The 25,738-nt window shown below is 40.1% G+C and overlaps 2 protein-coding genes across 2 annotated transcripts; both read left to right on the top strand.

Annotated features, from left to right (window-relative positions):
• Nucleotides 1-353: 353 nt before the first annotated feature.
• Nucleotides 354-11,368, top strand: LOC307020748 (insulin receptor substrate 1-B). The gene is made up of 3 exons (XM_079652275.1): nucleotides 354-1,353; nucleotides 4,363-7,452; nucleotides 10,476-11,368. Exons 1-3 carry the CDS (start codon nucleotides 1,005-1,007, stop codon nucleotides 10,481-10,483), a joined length of 3,447 nt encoding a protein of 1,148 aa, XP_079508401.1. The 5' UTR covers nucleotides 354-1,004; the 3' UTR covers nucleotides 10,484-11,368.
• Nucleotides 11,369-18,763: 7,395 nt separating this feature from the next.
• On the top strand, nucleotides 18,764-25,645 carry slc25a15b (solute carrier family 25 member 15b). The gene is made up of 7 exons (XM_079647392.1): nucleotides 18,764-19,099; nucleotides 20,212-20,312; nucleotides 20,889-21,147; nucleotides 21,252-21,389; nucleotides 23,091-23,266; nucleotides 24,226-24,384; nucleotides 24,483-25,645. The coding sequence occupies exons 2-7, from the start codon at nucleotides 20,258-20,260 to the stop codon at nucleotides 24,602-24,604; spliced, it is 909 nt and encodes a 302-aa protein (XP_079503518.1). The 5' UTR covers nucleotides 18,764-19,099; nucleotides 20,212-20,257; the 3' UTR covers nucleotides 24,605-25,645.
• Nucleotides 25,646-25,738: the final 93 nt, after the last annotated feature.

Below are 25,738 nucleotides of genomic sequence, written 5' to 3' on the forward strand. Positions count from 1 at the left end.
GCATAAAACAAAAACAACCATTGCACATAATAACAAATTAAATGACTAAACATAAACAATTCTAAAATAAAAATATCTCAACATGGAAATATAATATAATACAACTGAATTTCCCCACGGGGATTAATAAAGTTCCATCTTATCTTATCTTAAATAGAAATAAACCAACATTAGAGAGTAAGAGAAATATACAGATGGTAAAAACTGTCTGACAAATAAAAACACTATCGAAGAGCCAATTTTCTGTTAACACATTATAAACAATATAGGCATCACAAGAGGTGATTTATTGAAACATGAAGCCACGGCCCTGTTTGGGTTTTCAGAATAAGATCAGTTAATGCAAGAACATTTACAGGACTGTGACAGCTAAAGAGACATCAAGATTTAAAGTTATTTTTGTTATTATTAAGTTATTTTTATTAAAATGTATTATTTATTCATTTTGTAACCATTAAAGTCACAACAAGTAGGTTTCACCGCAGGGTCGCTGTACTCGCTGACTTAGTTACCTCCTGCATCATGAGGTAATATTGAGTGCCTGAAAATACAGCATTGGAAAAGGACATGAGTTGAAGGCCTTATTCAATTCGGTCATGCTTTTATTTTTGAAACATCTCCACCGGAGGTTCTGCTGCATCGCGCCCAGCTCGACGGTGGGGGTGAGCTGACTGTGGGCAGCATCAGACAGGTGGAGGAGTCCCCACAGCTGAACTGCGGTGAGACTCTGGGCGGCACCGGGCTGCAGGACGAGCCGCGCGGACGCTGTGCTCGCGGTGCGCGGATCTCCTGCAGCAAATACTGGATCCTCAGTATGATCCCAGATCCAGAACATGCTTTGGCTGTTTTTCCCATCCTGAGCCTTCTCACACACGCTGGACACATCAATGTGGACGCGGGGAGGACGAGGGATGTAGTTGCAATGGATTAACGAGGGGTACACATGGGCACCGATTTTTTTCAACAGATTATTGGCTTCTAATATTTTCCACCCTGTCTTGGCCATGGAGAACCAAGCAGCCGAACCGCAGAACTATGAAGATGTACAGAAAAGCGGATATCTCCGCAAGCATAAATCAATGCACCGGCGGTTCTTCGTGCTGAGGGCGGCCTCGGAGCATGGTCCTGCTCGACTTGAGTATTATGAGAACGAGAAGAAATTCCGCAGTAAATCACCTGTGCCCAAGAAAGTCCTGAACCTGGACACCTGCTTCAACATCAACAAGCGAGCAGATTCGAAGAACAAGCACATGATAGTCCTTTACACCCGCAGTGAGAGCTTTTCCATCGCTGCAGACAGCGAGGAGGTCCAAGATGACTGGTACCAGGCAATGCTGGACCTCCAATGCAACTGTAAGATATGAGAAGTGTGATTTCTGCTGTCTGTTTCTGCATCAGGCCTATCCTGCCGTAGGCTGTTTGTTCTCCACACACTATTTTGCTCGGCCATTCCTGTTCGTTAATTGCATATCACTGGCTCGAATTGTTTTTTTTTATTATCATTATTTCTGCAGCTCTAGTTTCTAGATATTTCCTTTAAATAGATCAGTTGTGTACTATTCTGATGCATGCGTTTTAAACCAAGAGGCAGGTGGATCCCACTGATCGGGGTAAACCAACACGCTATGGGCGGCATGTGTTGTGTTTGTGCTGCACAATTCCAATCAGCGTTGCTTTAATACATGCAGAACCTGCGGATCCTTTTCTGTCAGTAATATGTAACATGATGCATGAAACTGCATCTGTATGTGATAATATTTACACGATCAGCGTTTCTGACTGCCCGTTTTATACGACGGTGTCTTTTTTTGCATGGCGCAGTGGGCATATAGCAACCATCCAAAGGATGCATCATATAGTAGTAGCCTATCGTGGTGCACTCCGCTGGATCCCGTGTTTTTGTTTTTCTGCACAGCTCTGACTGCCTAACCTAGCCTACATTTGTTACACGGAGCTGTTGGTGGAGAAGGCATCGTCAGTGCGCTCTCACTGGAAAATGTGTTTCTGTTGGTTAACCCTCGTGTTTACGTTGTTATTATCCTTATGCTGGCACTCAACATTACTACCTCCCTCCCTCCCTCCCTGTTATCCGTTGCATTTCAGTTAAATGAGGCTGATGGGCTTGCCCAGTTTTAATTTTCTCACGTTGTGGAAGTCTGAATAAATGCACGTTAGATGGAAGCCCCCCATTTTGTTGAGATTATGTCGAGCGTAAAATATTGTTCCTAATCCTAATGTAATTCAATTGTAATGCATGCATGTACATTATGTGCATAGCGACGCACATAAGATGATTGGAAAACATTTACATATCAGGTTATAGTACTTCCAGGGATAAACTTACAATTAAATATGTTTTTCTTGAGGGTGGGAGAAACCCACTTCTGATGTCAGTTGTTAAGTGGATAGCTGGGCACAAAAAAAAAATACATTTGTATAGCCTACTGTAATTTGGCATGCTATTTGCATTCATCTGAAATATAATGCATTCTTTTTTGCAGAATGTTATACATCTCCTGAAAACAAAAATTATTATAGAGCAGCTTAATAGTGACTGATGAAAAAACTGCAGCACTGTTGCTTGCGGATATAAAAGAGATACTTATATTTAGCAATGTATTAATAGTAGATATTACTTATTAGTGTCAATACACTGGTTTGTGATTATGTGATGTGTTTTGTGTTAAAGGGGACCTATCATTCAAAATGCACTTTTTTATGTCTTAATACATAAATATGTGTCCCCGGTGTGTCAAGGAACTCACGCAGCGTCAGAAAAATAAAACCCTCTCTCTTATCCTCGTACCCAAGTCTTTTAAAAACGGGGGTACAACGAGCGGATACAGATTTGCTGCCGATATGACGTCAAATCGGCGGCGGCCCCATAGAAAGTTGCTATCAGAAACAATGCCCGATGTGTTTTGGAGTAATCTCGTCTTTGTTTACATTAGCAAGCCTCGCTAACACTCAGAGCTAACCTGTTCTGTAGAGCAGGGGTTCCCAACCCCCGGGCCGTGGAGGTGTTACTGCCGGGCCGCGAAATAGCTGTGAGTTTATCGTAATATTTGCAGAATTATAAATATATAAAAATATTTAATCATAATGTTAATTTTCGCACATATACCAGTCATATTATTTCATCCAGTAGCCTAGTTAAACTTCCACCAGAAAACAGTTTAAAATGGCTTTTATGGTGTTCCGAGGGATTTGGCGGCTCAGCCTAAGGTCTCAGCCTCTCGTTCGCACGAGAAAGTTACCGGTGCGCCAAGTAGGAAGAGGAGCGCATAGGAGGCAACCGTTAGATTGCAGACTGTTATGTTTATGTTTGGAAATGGCAGTGCATACATTATTTGAGATATATTTCAAACTCGGACATAATTTTAAGGACATGTCGGCCAGGGGTCTAGAGCTATTTGTTTAAGCACCGGATTGGCAAAACAGAAGAGTAAACCAATCTGCCTTGATCTACAGTATGAATTCATGTCCGGGACTCTCACGGTAGCTGCCCGCAGCTGTTTTATAGAAGGAAAACCTCCTTCACTTCATGAAATGGCTGCAGCATCAGGAGGCAGCGGGACGTGTCCGTCCGACAACGGCATTTGTTTTCAAATTACCATGAACGGTAATTTACACACATCTGACTAACTCCATAGGTATATGAAAACAAACTGAATAACGTCGGTTTTCCGTTTTTCCCGATAAACAAAAAAATGACACCGGTTCTTTTTTAAACGCTGTGAATATGTTTTGGATGCATATTTTTTACATACAATTAGCTTCTGTTCCTACCTGCTGGTGGTGAGTACATATTAAAATCAGTTAAAATTGAAAACTGGTCCGCGATTCTTTTTTAATGTATCTGCCGGTCCTTGGCACAATAAAGGTTGGGAACCCCTGCTGTAGAGCACATTTGTTTAAAAAGCAGGAAATACAAAAAGGATCTCACCTTGTGATAAACCCGCAAGAGAAAATGCATTTGAGCTCCATACTGTTTCAGAAATAATCCTTGATGTGGTTTAGAACAGGATGGCGTTTTATGCAGCAGAATTTAACTTTATCTCCGGTAGAATTCTGATCAGGCATTAGCTCCGCCTAAGGACCGCCCAAGGACCCAAATCCGTGTTTCTCTAACAGGGCTGCAAAAGAGGGGTATGAGCAGTATGAGGCATGGCTACAATGGGTGATCTGTTTGGTATTTTTAGCAAAACACTTCACAGACATGTTTGGTATAGGTATGGCCCAACAATATATTTTTCCAATATAGCATAATATGTCCACTTTAAATTATGATATGTATGATATGTTTAGTCATCAATTGCCATTATTGTTAATTTATTTATGTATGCTTTATTTTTTTCCTAGGTAAAACTCCTGAAGACTATGGCAGTAGTGGAGAGTGTAGCTCTCCGTCTCCTATTCCAACATTCAAGGAAGTCTGGCAGGTCAAAGTTTGGCCTAAAGGTCTTGGACACGCCAGGAACTTAGTGGGCATTTACCGACTGTGCCTAACTGACAAGACAGTCAACTTTGTCAAAATCAACTCCGATGTGGCATCTGTGGTGTTGCAGCTGATGAATGTCCGCAGGTGTGGCCATTCAGAGAATTTCTTCTTCATTGAAGTTGGCCGCTCAGCGATTACTGGCCCTGGAGAGTTCTGGATGCAGGTGGATGATTCTGTGGTGGCTCAGCACATGCATGAGACCCTGCTGGAGGCCATGAAGGCCCTGAGTGAGGAGTTCCGTCAACGCAGCAAATCTCAGTCTGTGGGCACGTCGTGTGGAGGCGGTACGGCTTCAAACCCCATCAGTGTCCCGAGTCGTCGGCATCATCCAAATCTGCCACCAAGCCAGGTGGGCTTCTCCAGAAGAGCTCGCACAGAGACCCCTGGAACAGGAGGCAGCAGCACTAGCACTTCTCCTACATCTCGCCATGGATTCCCCAGGGCGCGGACTGCCAGCATCGGGGCCCGGTCGGAGGAGGGCGGAGCGAGTGCAAAAGGGACATGGGCCAGCTCCAGCCCGAGTCTAAATGGCTCGTGCTCAACTACGCCAACACTGAGGCCCAAACCCACCAGGGCTCCAACTCCTGCTAAGATTACCCTCAGCCTTGCACGCTACACGCCTATCCCCGCTCCCTCTCCTGCCCCCAGCCTGTCCTCCAGCTCTGGTCACGGCTCAGAGTGTGGCCTAGTGGGGGCGGCAGTGGGCGGCATGACGATCTGCTCCTACCCTCGTGTTTCTCAGAGAGTTTCTGTTTCAGGTTCACCAAGCGACTATGGCTCCTCAGATGAATATGGCTCTAGTCCCGGGGAACATTCTCTTCTTGTACCTAGTATGCCTGGACATCACGCACCTGAAGGCTCCTCCAGTTATATAGTGATGGGACAGCGAGAGGGCCTCCTTGGCTCCCATCATCGCTCAAAAGGCAGACGGATACTACGGCGCTCATCCAGCAGAGAATGTGAGGCAGAGCGCAGACTACTGAGCAAAAGAGCTTCCCTGCCTCTGGCGGCCCATGAACGACTGAAACCCCATAGAAAAGATGAAGATGATGAAGACGATGATGACTATGCCATCATGTCGCAGAGTGCTAACCGAGGGAGATCTGAGCTCCATGGCTCTGGGGGTTTGGCAGTTGGGGGTGGGCAGCTGGCTGCAGTGGGAAAAAGTAGGAAGAGGATCGACAAAAGCAGGAAAGAAGTGGAAGGCGGAGCGGGCGTGGATACTGGCTATATGTCAATGTTGCCTGGAATCACTTCTCCACCTGCTTCACTCACTCTCTCGATGTCCGACGCCAGTGCTAAAACGGGAGCAGATGATGATTATATGGCCATGACCCCCAACAACAGTGTGTCCCCCCCTCAGCACATCCGTCAGCCCAGCACAGAGGGATACATGGTCATGTCTCCCAATAGCAGCAGCTCCACAGACCTGCCCGGGCTCGGTATGTGGGACAGCAGCGCCAGCATGGAGAGCCGGGCTGCCAGCGACTACTTGAACATCTCACCTGTCTGCAGCCGATCCGCCTGCAACACACCGCCTTCCCATCTCGAACAACACCAACTGCAACCAAAAATGTTCAATTCCTACTTCTCCCTGCCAAGAGCTTACCAGCATACTCTCTATTCTCGCTTCGAGGAGGACTTAAACAAAGGGGAAGGAAAAAAGGACAGCAGTGGGAATGATGGTGCTGCAAGTGGAGGGGGAGTGGGATGCAGCAAGAGAAACAAAACTACAGCGGGCTCTGCAGGAGGCTGTCAACTATCCATGTCTTCCTCTTCTTTCTCCTCCAGCTCAGCCAGCAGTGAGAGCCTTGAAGACAAGTCGTTATCGGCAGGCAGAGGGTTAAGTTTAGTAAGAACTGGAAAAGATGAGCGCCACCATCATAAACGAGGATCTAGTAGTAAGAGCCCAAAGCAACAAAGGAGGGGTCGTCCCCTTAGTGTATCTTCAGACATTGCTAAAGCAAACACCTTGCCCAGGGTGAAGGAGAATCTGCTGCCATCGGCTTCTCAAAACGTTGGTGATTATGTCAGCATTGTGTACAAGGACAACAATAAGTATGGCGCAGGCCAACGCTCTGAACGTGGGCAACCTGTGATCCATGGAACCATCCGTCGTATGAATCAACCTCTCCTCTGCCACGATAACCCCGCTGTCCTCCCTCGCAGCTTCTCTGCTCCATTGTCCACTTCTGCAGAATACGTCAGCATGGATTTAAGGAAGTCCCTGGCGCCCCTGACTCCTGTCCGATCCACGTTCAGCACCCCACAGAGCCCACCAGCTGTTGCCCCCAAGACCCGGTATGAACACAGCACGTCCTCTCCGCTGGCAGCAGAGGGCAGTGCCGGGTACAGAACAAAAGTAAAGATGGCCACCATGCCAACAGACGCCCCTACTCCCAACAAAGGTTCAGATCCGAGCATTTCAGCAAGGCCTGCCATCCACTCCGGTCAACCTTTGTCGATGGGTGAGGAGGAGAGAGGCTTGGGTTTTTCCCCAGTCAAGTCTTTCAAGTCCCCTGATCGGAGCGGCAGATCGATCCGCGGTGATCAACAGGGACGGCAGAGCCACCGCTCAGAGACTTTTAACTCTCCTCCCTCACTACCACGCCACCCACCCTCCTCTACCTCCATCTTCCCGGAGGGAGGCCAGGCAGCGAGCCATCGGCGCGGTTTGGATTGCTCACCGTGGGAGAACCGGCAGGCAGGTGGTTTATCAGACACTCCTCCACAACAAGTCTCCACCTCGTCTGCTGAACCAGGCCTTAACTATATTGACCTTGACCTGGCCATTACGGACAGCCCTCAAGCCGGAGTGGAGTGTTCCTCGGCCGCCTACGGCATCGGAGGAGGCAGCACTGCTGGCTCCAGCCTCAACACTTACGCCAGTATTGATTTCTACAAGTCAGAAGAACGGAGAGCACACTCCAGCAGTAGAAATGATGGACAAGGTAAGAGCTACTTTGACCACAAAACCCATCTTAACCCAAAAGGAACTAGTTATGTAATGGACAACTGAGATTTGCTTTCAGAAATTGTTGAGATATTCTACCGTTTCATGCATTCTTACGTAGACATGATGTATTATAGTTTGAGATATCCTGTGTGAGGTAGCAGCGCCTCTAGTGGCCACTTGGTTTACTGCTCTTGTAGATTATCAGGTTATCGGTGTCAGTTCTGGCCGCAAAGATACATGGTCATATCAATGAATGCAGATAGTTGTTCAAAACAATGAGACATTGTTTCTGATTGTATTTTTCAAAATGTACATGCGGAGGAAAACATCCACTGCCTAAAACCAAACATAATCATATATTTTTATATTTCTCCAACTATTTTATAATTGATTGATTATTTTGGGTTGTCAGTTTTCAAGCAAAAAAAGCAAAGCGAATCTCTGTTTTTTTAAATCTGATTTGCAGCTGTCCTTGGTCAGATTTGTTTTCATTGCAGAACAAGTTGATGACTCACAATTTCCGGTCAAAATGATGCTTTTATCATTCGAGGTGAATGTCATTGCAGAGGAAATGATACGTTGAGTAATCCATTAGTCGAGTGACAGAAAATCTGAAAAAAACATCTACATTCTATATTTCAATGAGAAATAATTGTTTTGTTTCTTAGATATTAAATATCTCTTGGTTACTGACTGTCGGCCCTGAAAAAAACACATTTCTTATTATCTCAACTTTAAAACATTTCCCCTAGTCTCTGCCTGTTATAGATGCAACAATTTACAGTTGCATTAGTAAAATACTCTAAATATTTTTTAACAGCCTTAATGGCGATAATTAACATTTCCCGACAAGTGAAAGAAAAACAAGACTACCCAATTCCTTGTAATGTTTGTCTGGCTGCATGTAAGCTTTTTATGAGAGGTGCATAATCCACAGACCAAAGTGAAGTGTGGGTCTTAGTCACTGCTACTTCTTCCTCTCCTGATGTTACCTCTGCTTGGAGCTGCAGAACACTGTGTTCTCCGGGCTGTCTGTAGACTCTCTTATTATCACAAGTGGGTGTTCTGAGAGCAAAGCCAATTGATTTGTCTGCTGGTAATGAGCCATTTCACACAAATGGAGGTAGAGGGGAGAGAACACGGCCAGGTGTTTGTGTTTGTGCGTGGGCTTGATATCGGCTGCAGAAATGCACATGGTTTCCCTCACAAGAAACGGATGACAAATATGTTATGGTTATTGTAAAATACATTTTTGATGAATTTGTGGAGTTTATTATAGATTTGTTTTATCTTAACCTGGCCTCAAGAGACCATATATTTTCAAAATTACAAATATTAATATAATTTATTTGAAAAAATACATACTTTAATTCATAATAATAATAATAATAATAATTTATTCAAATATAAATGATTTGGACAAAATGAGTAATATTCATATAAATAATAATAATAATACATTTAAATATAAATTATTAAGAGTTTACAATATTGCAAATATAAATTATTCAGACGAAATAATAATAAAAATAATAATAATAATGAAATATATATATACTGTGTATAATATTAACAACAACAATAATAATAATACACTTTATGTATAAAGCACCTTTCAGAGTGCTTTACAAAAAACAGGCAGACATGAACTAACCTTAAAAACAAAGGAAGTGAAACAGTTAAATGATGAACAACTCTTATTGATTTTTAGCAGCTTCCGCAGCTATAGGATTGATGTATCTAATGCTATTGAATCTCTGTGTGTGTAGAGAGTGTTGGACATGTACAATCATAATCATTCCCTAATTATTTAAATTGAGGAAAGTGTTTAAGATGCGTAGCAAAGAAAAGAAAGCTCTGTTATTCTGTAAACTACTCTTTCATGTAATTTTCACACTGCATTAAATGATTGAATGTGCCTCCCCAGAGCACTTTCATTAACAGCTGCCATCTTCTTATAATTAAACTCAATATATGTGCTGTATGTGGAGGTTGTTCAGCATGTCAAATCTCAAATGAACAGGCTCCTCAAACTTCCAATCAACACTCATATAATCCTGCTAATATCCCATTACTCCACCTGTTTTAATTATTTTTTAATTAGACACTCAGAAAAATGTTGTTTATTAAAACTAAATTATATTAACATGTTTATTTGTGCCCTGTGTTTTAATTGCTACATTGGCACATCTGCATTACGGCAAAGTGTTCATATTAACGTTTGTTGTGATGGAAAGAGTCTGAACCAATGATGTTGCTCCAATCTTCCTGGTGTTTGTAAATGCTTAATTGTCTTTTATAAGATGCACTTAGAGCAATATGAGGAGTTATTAGTGAACAATGCAGTCTCACATGTTCTATCAAATCAAGTTTTATTTATAAAGCACATTTAAAAACGATTTTTGGTCAAGCCAAAGTGCTGTACATGTAATAAAAGCACACTGCAATAACATAATTAGAAAAAACAAGAATTTACAACAGAAATATATAAACACAAAACACAGAGAAATGTCAGGTGTCATGCTCAGCTCTGACTAGAAGGCCAGAGAGAAGAAGTGTGTGTTCAGTGAAGATTTAAAAACCCTAGCACTGATGGGCTTCATGAAATCCAAGTCAATGTGAACCAATGTAAATTTAATTTAGGCCTAAATACAAATATGAACCTGAAAGTTAGCATAATATGTCCTCTTTGAATTCTGTTTACTGTGGATGAATATTTAAACTACGATAATGGATATTACATTCAAAAACACAAATTGTTGTCACATATACCTGCAGCGATAAATGAATGAACTGATTAGAAGATGGACAGAAACAGAAACCCTAATCATGGTTAAAGTAATTATTTATGTTTAGTGTTTCAAGCCATTTGAAGACATCAGCTTGGTCTTGGAATAAGATGGACATTTTTTCTCTATTTGTGACCTTTTGTAGGCAATGGCATGTAGTCTATAAATTAAAGAGGAGATTAATCAATAATATTTTAATACCTCCTTGCTTTTGATTCTTCTCTTTCAGACTGTTGATCTCCAACACTCGCTCAGTGATGGGACGGTCGGCGAGGTGTTGCCAAAACAGAACCGTACTCTGGAGTCTGTAACTCATCTCACCCCGTCTGCTGTTTTCTGTGAACCAAATGTGTACCACACACACACACACACACGCGCACACACACACACACACACACACACACACACACACACACACACACACACACACACACACACACACACAATAGCAGGGTAATGGAAAGGTTTTGTTTTGGCCTTGTTTTGAACTAAAATGACATTTGATCATCATTTAACTTAACATAAAAAAGGATGACAATTTAATATGTGGGACTTCTCAGGTGGCCATTATGGCAAAAACAACAACAACAACAAAAACAAAAACAACAAAGCATCTGTACATCTTATCTTAAATCACATGGTAATCGGTGCATGAGCTCTATTGAATTTTCTAAAGGCTCACAATGGCAGCTGAATACAGTAAATCATGTATTGGGTCCCACATTTGTAATCCTCAAGGTTTATGTTTTTGTATATTATCCTTTTGTCCGTATATAATAATAAGTTCAATGATCACCAGGTGTCATTTTGACTTGAATGAAATGCAGCTTGGCAGAGGTATCATACACTCATACACGCTGTAAACATATTTGATTTAGTATAGTATATACAGTTGCCCAAAAATGCCTCTACACTTCCTGACCTCATTTTGTGCTACTAGCAGACCTCAACAGTATTCTGAAGTAAAGAGTACAGTTACAGGAAATTGGCAATGATATTATGTTTTTCAATTGTATTTAAGGCCTGACATTTATGCTTTCTTAAAAAAAAAAGCACACTTCCTCAATATTGTATTGGAAGTATTGTGATGTAACTACTGTGTTATTTAGAAAAAGGTCCACAGGGGGAGACTAAATCTGGGATTAGAAAAAGTTAAAATAAGCTCCACTGCTCTGTAAAAAGAAAAAAAATCTCTAATACCTCATTCACACCAGCGGTGTTTTAGGGCCGGTTCGGAGCTAGAGCTTGAAAAGCACCGGGTTTTCCTGTTCACACCGCAGCGGAGCAGCCTCTTAGCTCCGGAATCCGGTTCATTTCGAGCACCAAAAAATTGTCCGGCCAGAGCAAAAGCACCACATACGTCACGCTTACGTCGAGGCGGGGGCAGGGGCGGGATCAACTCCTGAACAACAACACAAAGCCCGCATTTTATCCAGTTTGTACACAACGATGGAGAAACTTAACAAGCAGCAGTGGTCCACTGAAGAGACCAGCTACCTACTGGGAATCTGGGTACAGAGGAAGCTGGAGCACAATCGGCCATTGTTGTCGTTGTCGGTGTCAGCTCTGAGGGGTTTCCGCACGGTTTGGCTTTATGAAGCAGGTACGCAAACGGTTACGTCATGACGCAAACGATGACGCAATGACGCAGCACCAGTCGGACTCTGGGCTGTGTGAAAAGAGCCGGAGCTAAACCGAAGAACCGGTTCTGAACCTGAAGAGCTCTAGCACGGAGCTTGAACCGGAGTTGCGTTGGTGTGAATGAGGTATAACAATGTTCAAACAGTCCCTAAATACAGCATAAGGTCAACATATTTGTTAAGATTGTAGTAGACAAACTACTACATAGGTTAGCACTTCCCGATCAAATAAGGATTTAAATGAATGCATTTTGAACCATGTGTGGAGTACAAAAAAGGTCAAATTGTAAATACTTATTTGGGCAACTGAGCTTTATTAAAACTGTATATTATACTATAGTGTATACTACGGTATACAAGTAGAACGACAGAAACTATAGTGCATACTGTAGTCTGTTTCCTCATTTGCAAACTGAACTCTAATATAAAGTGACACATTACAATGGTATATAAAATATACAGTATACATATAATGATTAATACTATATAGCCTAGATATCTATATACTCTTTTATAAAGTGCCTCATTTTTGATTGTAGCTGTTTTTACACAGGTAATCTTAAAATGGGTTAGAAGAAGAAAAAACGAAGTGTTTCTCTCCTGAGTTGTGAATATGTTGAAGACAGAACTGACACTCATGTTGCTATCAGTCAGCCATAATCAAATTGCCTTACTGTGTTTATCAGAAACATAACAAAAGAAATCTTGTTTTTAATTTTGTTGCAGTGCCTAACACTTCAGCCACAATGTAAGCACTCTTTTCTTTGGTTTCGTCAAGCTGATGTTTGGCCCAAAAAAAAAAAAAAAAAGGTCACTGTAATTTCACACCCTGGGATGCGTCCACTTCCGGCCCAACTTTGTATTCTTATTATTTTATCCACTTCCAACCAGCCACCGGCGTAAAAGCTGACGGCCTTTTGCAGATGGGAACCTCCATCTGACGCTGGTTCTTAGTGCGCATTGTGCTTGCAGAGAAAAATTGTACATGAGGATTCATTGTACAGATTTTAATGTCAAATCATATTTTTTAATGACGTTCCCTGTTTGTACACAAAGAAGAAATGACAGTTGCCAGTGTCTTGTATATAAAATAAGTTGCCCACTGTTAAAAAAAGGTCAGTATTTGACAGTAAAACTAACATTTCCTCTTATTTTAAACCCCAAAACAATCATGAAAATATATTCTTCGAGTGCTAAACAGTATTAATAGGCTAGCTCTTTATTATCTGAATGTGGATTCAGTTCCCAGAAGGTGTGACCACTCTTTTTTCTCTCAACACATCGAATGAGACATCCCTGCTCTCGACTGTTCATTACTTGTTCATGTACTCCATTGATTCTGCTGCTGTCAAACAAATTGCCAAAAAAAAGTCTGACAACAATTCAAGAAATTCTACTTTAACGATAAGTAGATGATGTAAAGACACCTCACTTTCTCACTTGGACAGCCACTGTGCCAAAAAAGTGTTTGTTCTTAAGGTAGCGTTACTTTTGAAAGGTTGCGTACTGTATCCAGAGCCACTGGCGGAGAGTTTGTGACGTTACTGATACTTAAATGAAATGAAAATGTGTTGGTTTACAGCAAAGCAGTCAGTCCAGGGCTCTGGATGTTTGTATACAGGGTAGAAACTACGAAGGCTTTCTTGATGCATTTCTGACGCTGGTAGCTTTTCCCACACTTAGATTTTTTTATTTCACAAACCAAATAAGTTGACAAATGCTTAACATGCCGATACACATGAAAAGTAATGTGAGTGTTTTAATCCTGGAGGTGTCATTGTTTGTCTGTCATTACTGTGGTCATTAAAGAAATCAATGCATTCAGAGACATTTGAACCAGCTTCTGAAAAAGTCTTCCATACATTTCTTTAGTATTCAAATTGCAGATGTGCGCAACACCTGGCACACATTTCCTTCGCGAAAGACTGGTGCCAAAGTTTTATAGAGATCTCTGAGCTTCTGTGACGCAAAGCTAATTCGATTTTTTTTAACAATTTGTCACGCACGTATAAATCACTGTTTTGAACCCTACCAGGTAGATTGAGCACAGCCCACTACTGCCAAACAGTTTGTGCTCAACACAGGAAACTATATTGCCAAACTCTTGTATAACAACTCAACTACATGGACTGGTTTTATAACTTGTGTTCCTCTTTTGTTACAGTGATCTTTTATAATCTCTTTGTTATTCCCTCCTTCTAATTGGGGATTAGCGAGATTCTCTGACTGTACCTCATAATCTCAATTTCGGGCAGACGTAACAGTTATATTACTGACGTCCAACAGGAAGGAAAGGCATGAATAAAAGCTGCGGAGTCAAGTAAATACCATTTGATGTATGTTGTGCTCAAAAGCAGCGTTTCCATTCTCATGACATACGGCTTGAAATTCCTCTCATGTATGAGTCATTCAAATTCTGCGAGTGTTTTGAATGAAATGCAGAAACCTTTTTGTGTTGAAAAGAGCTCTAACTCTAACTGTGGGAAATGATACTGTATGTACAATCAGGATATCGAGTATAATTACAATGGGAAAAGAGCATTGTAGGTATTTTAAAGCTGTTGATACTACTTTGATAATGATGTAAAATGCAAAAAGACTGAACGGAAACTATGTAAAGTATACTGTGTATAGAGGAGTTTGCTCCAGGGGAGGGATGGGCATGGGGTTTATTCTGTTCATGGCGAAATTGTTTAAAACAGAATATTGATGATTCTTGTCTGTGATGTAGACAACGTCAATGTTTTTTGATAAAGGAAAAAGTGAGATGAAAATGGAAAATTGTGAGTTTTTGTATAATGTCTGTTGATCTGAAACGTCAAACGAGGTTTGGCAACTTTTAGTTGAGTGAGTCTAGGGCAGGGGTGTCTAAACCTTTCTCCCTGAGGGCCGCATACAGAAAAATATACGAAAGGATGGGCCCCCTACTAGAGGTGAGGTATATTGCCTCAATAAGTAAAGTCAGGGGCGTCCAAACTACGGCCTGTTGTCCATTTTGAAATGGCCCTCAGCTAATTATTCAGTTTAATGTAATACAGCCAAACATGAAGGTTTATGTTGTGCTTCTTTATTTATATATACACTATGTGAAAAATATTACACAGTGTTCATGTGTTAATAAGCATAGTTTTTCTAATAAATTCAGTCAATCTTAGTTGATAAAAAAAGCCCTACAGCTTATTTACATGCTTGAAAGACACCCCTGAGTTAAGTTATAAGTTAAAATCAATCAAATGTAGGAAAATGATGCTTGATACTTGAATATGCTTTATTAAAAAACGCAGCCTACATTACAGCTCTCCATAGGGTTTCATTTATTGTATTACAAACAGTGTTGGCTGCTCATCCCATACAACAGAAGCCTCAGATTGCTTATAATAAGGGGGAAATAGGAAGGGTGGATTTCAAGATGCTTAATAACTTATTGGGCCGTATTTCGGACACCCCTGGTCTAGACTGTCGTAAGCCATAAGCCTGTGGACAGAGGGGGGCACATGTATTTAATCATTGGCTACTTAACAGATGGTATTTCATTGAATAACAACAACGTGACTTTAAGGATTTATTTGGTGTTTGAATAGCATATTTCTCACTTGAATCTACAGGTGGAGAGAAGTCCTTGCGATTAGAATCAGAATATACTTTTAGTCGGACAACTCACGCGCTTCTTGATATGTTTATTAAAAGCAGCATATAGTTTGATTTTGGCGTCTAGGCTCTGGCCTTGTCGCTCTACAGATTTGCATAGAACATTGAGTGATTAGATAACTATCCCCCCTGAGCCTACAGGTGTATACCTATATGGGAGGCGTGTGGCGCAATGGGTTAGTGCCTTGGTGTTCGGATCAGGGGAGCATACTGCAGTCATCATGTCGTTGTGTCCCTGGGCAAGACACTTCACCCCATATTGCTCCTGTGGGGATTGTCCAAAGTATGTAAGTCGCTTTGGATAACAGCGTCCAACAAGTAACATAGCCTAATGTAATGTATACAATACAATACAATATGTGTCAAGTGTAAATGTATCCTTGGTGCTCAAGTTGACTGCCTGAACCAACTCGCAGGCTTCACCCCATTTATTAATTCCAGCTGTAATTAAGTGTTGTGACAGTTTCACGACATTAGAATAAAGTAAATAGTTGTATAAACATGTGAAGTTGAAGTAACAATTTGCATAGAAAAAGTATATGGCACGGGAATGAGGCTCTTTAATTAAATAAATTATACATAACACTTTTAGTATACAGTTAAAACTTGAATTTAAAAAAGACATCTTCATATATTCAACCACTGTCTCTGGTGCCTTTGCAATGTTATAAAAAATCGAATTAATTATTAGTTGTTCAACCTATTTCAAACTAAAAAAGGTCGGATAAAGAAAGTACCATTCTTGTGGGAAGAGTTTCAAAAAGACAAAATTAGATTAGATTTTTTATCTAAATTTGGGATTTCTTTTAATGTCCCAGCTGCACTTTACTCTAAAAATGAGAAAAATAACAACAAAACAGAAAAGCTATACTGTACATATTGACAGTAAAATATGAATCCCTCTATTGTAATCTCTATCAAATGTACAATATATATGACGTTGTGTATAAAAACGACTTTTCTCCTTTCAATGCTGACTCATACTGAGTGAACAACACATGTTGGTTGGTTCCATTAAAAATCCATTAAGACTACCAAAGTGTTTAAAGTCAATACTGTGGGAGAGTTAAACAGCCGCAGTATGAGGGAAAGGGTTTCCATTGATTAGCTGTATTGACCTTTATTAGACACATTCTTCACCTTATACAAACAAGCTCTTGTTTTACTGCATTCGACAGATCTCACTCTGAAGTTTTAAAACTGAGAATACATTTGTTATTTTATTAAGTAAAAATGTATCTGAAATCTGCAATACACGCTCGTCCACATAATGTGGGCTACCAAAGACTACATTATTTAAGATTGTTGCAGGGCCGGCCCTCGGCATAGGCAGTATAGGCGAATGCTAAGGTCGCATCAACCCATAGGGGGCGCCGAAAATTGGGGAGAAAAAAAAAAAAAAAAAAGTTGGAAATTAAAAAAATATTTTTTGGGAAATTTCATAACAACACAATTTCCCGATTTTGGATCAACAAAACACATCTTATTATCTTATACTAACATAACTACGCCTATATTGCGTACAGCGCCCATAAACTATGACACCCCCCCCCCCCCAAATCAAGTTGAACCGCCCCATCCCCAGTAAAAACCAGAGGTTTGTGTGAAAAAAAATTTTTTTTTTAAATAATGGTTTTTGTGTGCAATTATAGGTTTCAATTTTGTATTTGTGTTAATTTAAAATAAATCAAACTCCCAAAAAATGTACACAGGGGGGGGGGGGGGGGGGGGGGGGCACCACCTAAAATCTTGCCTAGGGCAGCAAATTGGTCAGGGCCGGCCCTGTTGTAGCGCAAAAGCAGAGGTGCAGTAACTTTACTGAAGTACTGAATTCCAATTTTGAGATACTTGTACTTTACTTGAGTATTTCCATTTTCTGCTACTTTGTACTTCTACTCCACTACAATTCAGAGGTAAATGGTATATTTGTACTCCCATACTCCTATTTAATACCTTTAGTTACTTTACAGATGTGGATGAATGATGTGAAATATAATCAAGTATTAAATCAGACTTTAGTTCCACCTGGAGTAAATTCACCAGCTACCCTGCAGTATACTGAAGTCATTCAAACTAGCTGCACCTTTACCAGCTTTGAGAACACTTTAATGATCAATCATTAGAAAACATATCATATATATTATTCTGAAATGGACCAATCTGCACAATGAATACTTTTCTACTTTTACTTGAGTAACCTTTTGATAGCATGGATTTGACTTGTAACAGAGTATTCCTACTTTCTGGTACTTCTACTTTTACTCAAGTACAAGATCTGAGTACTTCTCCCAAAAAACCACCAGAGGGTAATATATCACTTTCTGAAGACACTTTTAGTTTGAAAAACGAATTGTGAACCGGAAGCTTTACCTTTCACAAGTCATAGATCCAATATTGACATCTCACTCCGTGTCTATATCTGTACATTATTTGTATTTAAAGATTCTTTAGGTCATTTTAGGCCTACATGACAGAGGTGGTAAAAGTACTGAGTTCTTGTACTTGAGAAGAAGTAGAAGTACTCAGATCTTGTACTTAAGTAAAAGTAAAAGTACCAGAGTGTAGGAATACTCTGTTACAGTAAAAGTCCTGCATTCAAAATGTTACTCAAGTAAAAGTACAAAATATTAGCATCAAAATATACCTAAAGTACCAAAAGTAAAAGTAGTCATTGTGCAGATTGGTCCATTTCGGAATAATATATATGATATGTTTTATAATGATTGATCATTAAAGTGTTATCAGAGCTGGTAATGGTGCAGCTAGTTTGAAGGACTTTGTATACTGCAGGGTAGCTTGTGAATTTAATCCAGGTGGAACTAAAGTCTGATCTAACACTTGGTAATATTTCACATCATTCATCCAGATCTGTAAAGTAACTAAAGGTATTAAATAAAAGTAGTGGAGTAAAAGTACAAAGTAGCAGAAAATGGAAATACTCAAGTAAAGTAAAAGTCACTCAAAATGTTACTTAAGTACAGTACTTGAGTAAATGTACTTAGTTACTTCCCACCTCTAGGTTTAAATAACATTAGTAGAAATTGACTTTCAGGGCAGAATAACTAGATTTCTATTATATTCTATTATATTTTTATTTACTTGCACTATTTTATCTGTTTTATTGTGTTGCACTATGGGAGGAGCCTGTGATTTAAGATTTTCATTGTCATAACCACACTGTATGCACACATGACAATAAAAGCCTTGAATTCTTGAAAACTGAGCTTCTGGTATCTGGGATTTCTCGCGGAGTGGGACCTCTTTATCCCCGGTAACAACCTCTAGCTTCTCCTCCTCTCCAGCACCGTGTCCGATGGCCGGTCCATTCACCGTTCACACCGATTGACCACCCCGGTGCAGATGTTACACACGACATAACAGCGACACAAACTGCGGGTGTTTGGATGCGTTGGCTCGGGTTAGCATGTGGTCTGCCGGTGAAGATGTTAGCTCGGGTCAGCAGCCCCTCCCCGGGTTGACACCGTGTGATGAGGGCAGACTCTCACGGTAACCGGACCAGAAACACGTTCATGCTCCAGTTTGACTTTGTCGCCCTTTCTGCAAGGTTTGTATTCTCACATAATCACATTATTTCCACCTTTGGAGAATAACCATCTGTTGAACAGCATCGAGTTACTTTCACCCTGTAAATTGTCAATGGGTGTTGTTGCTACACATGTTATCAGCACGTGGTACATCTGTAATATAAACGGTGTTTACTATTTGTCTCTAAAGTATAAATATAAATGTGTCTTATAGTTGTGTTGCTATCTGACATTATATTTAATTTATTTATCGTTAAAATAAATAGCCTTTTGTCTCCCACTGGTGGTAACCTTGTGTTAGGCATTGTTATGTTAAGAGGGGCCAACATGTTACATCAGCAAAAGCACCACAAGTCCCACAAGAAGAAATCATATGCCATTTTAGTTTAGTAGAGGTGGGAAGTAACTAAGTACATTTACTGATCTACTATACTTAAGTACAATCTTGAGGTACTTGTACTTTACCTGAGTATTTCCATTTTAGGCTACTTTGTACTTCTACTCCACTACATTAATTGTATACCTTTAGTTACTTTAGAGACTTGGAGTAATGATGTGAAATATAAACACGTGTTAGATCAGACTTTAGTTCCACCTGGAGTAAATTCACAAGCTACCCTACAGTATACTAAGTCATTCAAACTAGCTGCACCTTTACCAGCTTTGAGAACACTTTAATGATCAATCATTATAAAACATATCATATATATTATTCTGAAATGGACCAATCTGCACAATGACTACTTATACTTTTTGTATATTTTGATGCTAATAGCTTTCTGTTTTTACTTGAGTAACATTTTGAATGCAGGACTTTAACTTGTAACGATATTCCTACACTCTGGTACTTCTAATTGTACTCAAGTACAATATCTGAGTACTTCTCCACCTCTGATTGTCACGTAGGAGGGCAGGTTTTATTGTAGTGAACTTTATAACCTTGCTGCTGCTGCTGTGTTGTCTGCCCTGATAACTGTGTGGAAACATGCCAATATTCTCTGTGTAATGGAAGTGTTTTAAGAAAACAAAAGACTGGTTATGTTCCTTTTTATGTTTACAGTAATTGCAGTGCTTTAATATGACGTAGCAGGGATTGGAGCCTCAAGAACATGCATTTGGTTTTTTTAACCAGGTAGCTGAGAGAAAGAGAAACCTCTTCTGAAAAGTACTCGGCCGCCATGGCCCCTCACCCGGCGGTCCAGGCCGTCATTGACCTCTCTGCAGGAGCCATAGGTACAGTAACTGCTAAACTCTTCTCTAAAACAGAGCAAGCAAACAATATTGAATCTCTTTAAAGTAAACCAGGCTGCCTTTCCACTGCTTATCCAAACAAGCCTTGTCTGACGCAGCAGGAGCTTCTGATGACTCAGGTGTTTTTCCGCCTCATTTCTCCACATTGACTCTTTGACCCATTCAGTTGATTGCAACACATTTTGTCAAGCCCTGTCTCTCTTGAAGACAGGAACATAGAAAAACAAACAAAAATAATAAGAAAAAAAGATGTTAAAAAGACAAGACCAAGTGAAAAGAATAAATAAGAAAAACAGGAAAAAATTAAAAAGTGAAATAATTATAAAATAAAGGAAAGAATAAGAAATAAAAAATGGGGGGGAAGAAAATAAATAATAGCTAAAAAACCAACTGAGTACAACTGGCCTAAAACAACCACATCACTAAAATACAGAAGTTTAAACTAGCTTAGTTTTTTCTTACATACATGTGATTAGTTAAAACAGAGACACTTAGTCACTGTGCTAGTGTGACATTCATATTCAGTTCCTTCATGTTCTTTCTCTTTCCCACTGTCAGGGGGGGCTGCATGTGTGTTCAGTGGGCAGCCTCTCGACACAGCAAAGGTCAAGATGCAGACCTTTCCTAATCTGTACCGGGGTTTCATCCACTGCGTCACGTCCACCTACAAACAGGTGGGTCTGCGGGGTCTCTACCAAGGCACCTCCCCCGCTCTGATGGCCAACATCGCAGAGAACTCCGTGCTCTTCATGAGCTACGGATTCTGCCAGCAGGTCATCCGCCTCTCAGCTGGTCTGCCCAACGAGACTGTGCTCAGGTTAACTATGCTGTCCTTTTTGTTATTGCATTGAATCTAATATTTCCCTGAAGGTACATTTGAGATCTCTAACTGTCTTCTGTGTATCCCTTGCTCTCTTCTAGTGATGTGCAGAAAGCTTGTGCTGGCTCAATAGCGTCCATTTTCTCCTCGCTAGTCCTCTGCCCCACTGAGCTGGTCAAGTGTCGGCTGCAAGCCATGTATGAAATGGAGTTATCAGGCAAGATTGCAAAGAGCCATAAGTAAGTTATTTTAAAGAGGCCTTATTATGCTTTATGTCTTCATTAGGATCCCCATTAGCACTAGCATGAGCATTGGCTATTCTTCCTGGGGTCCTCACACACTCAAAACATACAACAAAGTTAAAACAAAACAAAACAGCTCATAATTGCATGCAATTTACAGTGCTGTATGAAGTGAAAACTAAAATGGTCATCCAATTATCGCCATCCTAAGGCCAAACAAAAGTAAATACTAATAAGTGTACATAATAACATATGCATACATAGCCACAGGTTTTGGGGGTTTACCTTTCCTGTAGTATGGTCTCTGTGCATGTTAATGGTCTGCAAAGGGTAAAGTCTCTTCAAAAGGGAGTTTCTCTCCCACACACTCTACCCTGCCTGAAACTCCTCCATTGGACTCCTTTTGTTTACTTCAGTCACATAATGACATCAATATGTAACACTCACACTTCTGTTGGCTAGCACTTCCACACAATATAGAGAGGCGAAGTTCCTCCGCTTCCGGGGACCTCCATGGGACCTTATTTCGGAAAGATTATGTATTGAAGTCAATGGAGAGAGAAAACTTATCTTTCGATCCCGTTTGAATTGTGCCATGAATTACACATGATGTTTGTCAATCTTAAAAAATAATTTCCATGTCAAAAAAGTCACAGTTTGTCGTAAAACTGTTGAAATATAAGACTATGAAAAATTCGCAACGAGAAAGACTACAAATCCCAGAATCCCGGTCCTGCATGCTGGCTCTTACGAACCGACTAACTCCACTTGTGTGTATGTATAGCTCTCAACATGCCCAGACTTGGAGTGATTTTCACCTCTTTTAATACTTTCCGCCTCATTCTGAAAGAAAGAAGTGAAATGTGCCAACGTGACGGCCATCTTGGTGTGTGGTGCGAGATGGGAGATGTAGTTCATTGAGCGGTTTCACACAACAAAAAGTATTACTTCACAGTTTTACGACACATTTTTTTTTTTTGACTTGCAAAATTATCTTTTAAATTGACAAACATCATATGTGTAAATCGTGGCACAATTCAAACGGGGATCAAAAGATAATCTTTCTCTCGCCATTGACTTCAATCACTTCAATACATACTTTTTCAGAAATAAGGTCCCATGGAGGTCCCCCGGAAAGGGAGGGACTTCGCCTCTCTATACGTGATAGGCTAAGGGGCGGGACATCTCTAAGCTGTTAACCAATCACAACAGAGAAACCTAGCTAACCGATCAGAGCAGCACAGGCAGTATGAGAAAAATAAAGAGCTTTTTGAACATTAAAGCATGGAGACATGTCCCAGTAGAGGAACTAAATAAAGATATGAACCTGAAAATGAGCATAGTGTGTCCCCTTTAAAGGTTAATAATCATAAAAGAATATTTTTTTACAAAACGTTTTAATATATTGCGTTTCTTATAATAAAGATAATCGGTTTCAGACTTAGCGATATGGAACTTAAGAAATCTAGACATTTTACCACATTTAATTATGAATTCATTATTGTTTTTGGATCATTGACCAAGTCATGAAAACTGAATATTGAAAATGTAATTTAGAGAAGGTAAAAACAGAACCGCTCAAAAACTGTTCATCCCAATATTTTGTTTACAAAGTCATGCATGAAAATGTTTTAATCTGCTTATATCTTTGTAGTCAGTGTGTGTTTGTGCATTGACGCTCCTCTGCTCTGTCTGCAGCACAGTGTGGTCGGTGGTGAGATCCATCATGAGGGCTGAGGGGCCGCGGGGCTTCTTCCAGGGTCTGACCCCCACCATCGCCAGAGAGGTGCCCGGGTACTTCTGCTTCTTCGGGGCCTACGAGCTCTGCCGCACGACCTTTGCAGACTACATGAAGTGTGAAAAAGACGACATAGGTACTGGAACACAAAACCTTGATTATTATTTGATTTAGTCTTAATTTACATAATTTAATTTCATATTCTGTTCTTGTACATATCCCATATTCTATTGACATGTATGTAGACTTTTTGCACTACTTTTTATTTTGTATTTTAATATATATGTTGGATTGTTGGAGGAGCTCAAGTCAGAAGAATTTCATTGCCATGTCTAAACTGTAGCTTTGTGCAATAAAAACTGAATCTTTGAAAAAATAGAATCATCCAATTATAATTCGGTTATCATAAGTGCTGTCAATCAATATAAACATTTATCGCCTAATAGTGGTACTTGTATTTACTTGTATTTGGGGGGAGATAAAACATATACACAGGTGGTGTTGTGATGAAGACATGCACGACAAACTGGTTGGATATTTCTGAAGTTTTTCGGCAATTTCATAACATGATTTCTGAATTATTGGCATGTCGCTGCCACGGAGAGTCACTTTTTGTATATTGTGCGCAACACAGGACATATTCTCTCTGCCGCTTCTCTTCAGCACCTTTTCTCTGTTTTCAACACACCTAAGTAATGAGTGCCGCTCTGTCTTAACACCGAGGTAGTGATGGTTAGTACATTACATGTTGCTTGTGCCAATTTCTCCACTTTCTTTGCCATTTGAATGCCATATAACTCAGGGTAAACATCGGTGCTGACATAACAGGCGGAGGATGAGTCGCATAAGTTAAAGTATTAATGTTTACAGCACTAGTTATGATCCTTTTTGGTCAATCACTGACATCAAAATGTAATGTAAGCAAACTTTCCATTTCAGGCTTTTCAAGGGCCCTCACATTACATCAATGTTACATTTGTTGGACTTTAAATACGATGTACTTCCCATATGAATCATTTTTCCTTTTCTTTATCGTATACATATTTGCTTTCCACTCCAAATCCCTAATGTATTGTGTGCCTGTGTGTGTTGAAGGTGTGATGCCCATCATGTTCAGCGGGGGTCTGGGGGGGGCCTGTCTGTGGCTCGTTGTTTATCCCATGGACTGCGTCAAATCCCGGATCCAGGTCATGTCGATGATGGGCAAACAGGCGGGGTTTTTCAAGACCTTCATGACCATCGCTCGTACTGAAGGTAGGAGGCGTCGCCGTTCTGATCCTCAGTTTGTGATGTTTTAGCAGTTTGTGGATTCATTCATTTAGAAAATAATCTTTGTTGTTTGTTTTGTTCAGGTGTGAGGGCACTGTACTCCGGTCTCACCCCCACCATGGTGCGCACCTTCCCTGCTAACGGAGCGTTGTTCCTGGGATACGAGGTCAGCCGGAAGCTCATGATGAAGCAGTTTGACAGCTAAAACACGCACAGCTCGAATGATGGAACTGGAAGTGAAGTATTACAGCCATAAAACCTCGCCAAAACTCCAGTTGAAGCATTCAAGCTCAATATTTAGGGATCTGGTTTTCCCTCAAAACTGCCACGCTTCATCTCTTTTTTAACTTACCCTTCTAACATAGTATTTAGATCATTGTATTAATTAATTTTTTTGTGTTTATATATAGTTGATTATAAACTCCAAAATTGCTTGCATACTAAAATTAGAAAATGTATGTGCAGCATAGAAGCAACCATAACTAGCCTCTTTGAGGATGTTAACACTCCAGTGTATTCTTATTTCTTATGTCTACCTCAAAAGAAGTCATATACGCACAGAAACGTGTTTCTCTGCAGACATTTCAAATGATTCTTTACTTTCTGTGTATGCAGGTACACAGAGAAACACTCCATTAGGTTGAGAGGTTATCTTTTAAAGCACAGAAACCTAATGCATGAAGTTAGAAATGTGAGGTAGAATATACTAATCAATTGAAGTTGCCTAAAATGGGTTTTGATGACTTGTTTTTTTTACATTTTTAAATCATAGAGTAAAGAAATTAGCTATTCTGGTAATAAATATGTTAAAAATAATTTGTTTTAATGAACTAAAGTCTAACAGGGTTCCCCAGCCTCAACTAAAACAAACACTGCCAGCAGGAGTTTTTTCATACTGACTGTTTTTGTATTTTCAATCTCTTTAAACCCAGTTTTTGCCTTTTTTGATGACTACGCTTTGCCTTTTCTGTTGTGTAACCTCTATCTGTGGCCATTCTGTAAAAGTCAGTGAAGAAATATCCCTTATTTTAATCAAATGGGCCTTTTGCACAATGCATTTGGCGTGCAGGGTTTTTCCTGTGCTCAGTTGGCATTTCAGAAATCTCAGTCCTATTCCCTTCAATGTTAATGGACACATTTTAAAATGCTAACTACTGTGTTTGAGATGACACTGACATGTTTGTACATCCTGGTATTCATTGCAGAAAACGACCTACATTAAAGGTGTCATTGTAGAATAATTAAATGGTGTGTGTTATTTCATTAGCTGTTATTATTTTAAGAAAACACTTAGATAAAGCGAAAGTATTATCGATTTCCTACAAAATATAATGTGACA

The sequence above is a fragment of the Notothenia rossii genome, assembly GCF_949606895.1.
Source record: "Notothenia rossii genome assembly, chromosome: 9".
In the NCBI taxonomy this organism is placed as follows: domain Eukaryota; kingdom Metazoa; phylum Chordata; class Actinopteri; order Perciformes; family Nototheniidae; genus Notothenia; species Notothenia rossii.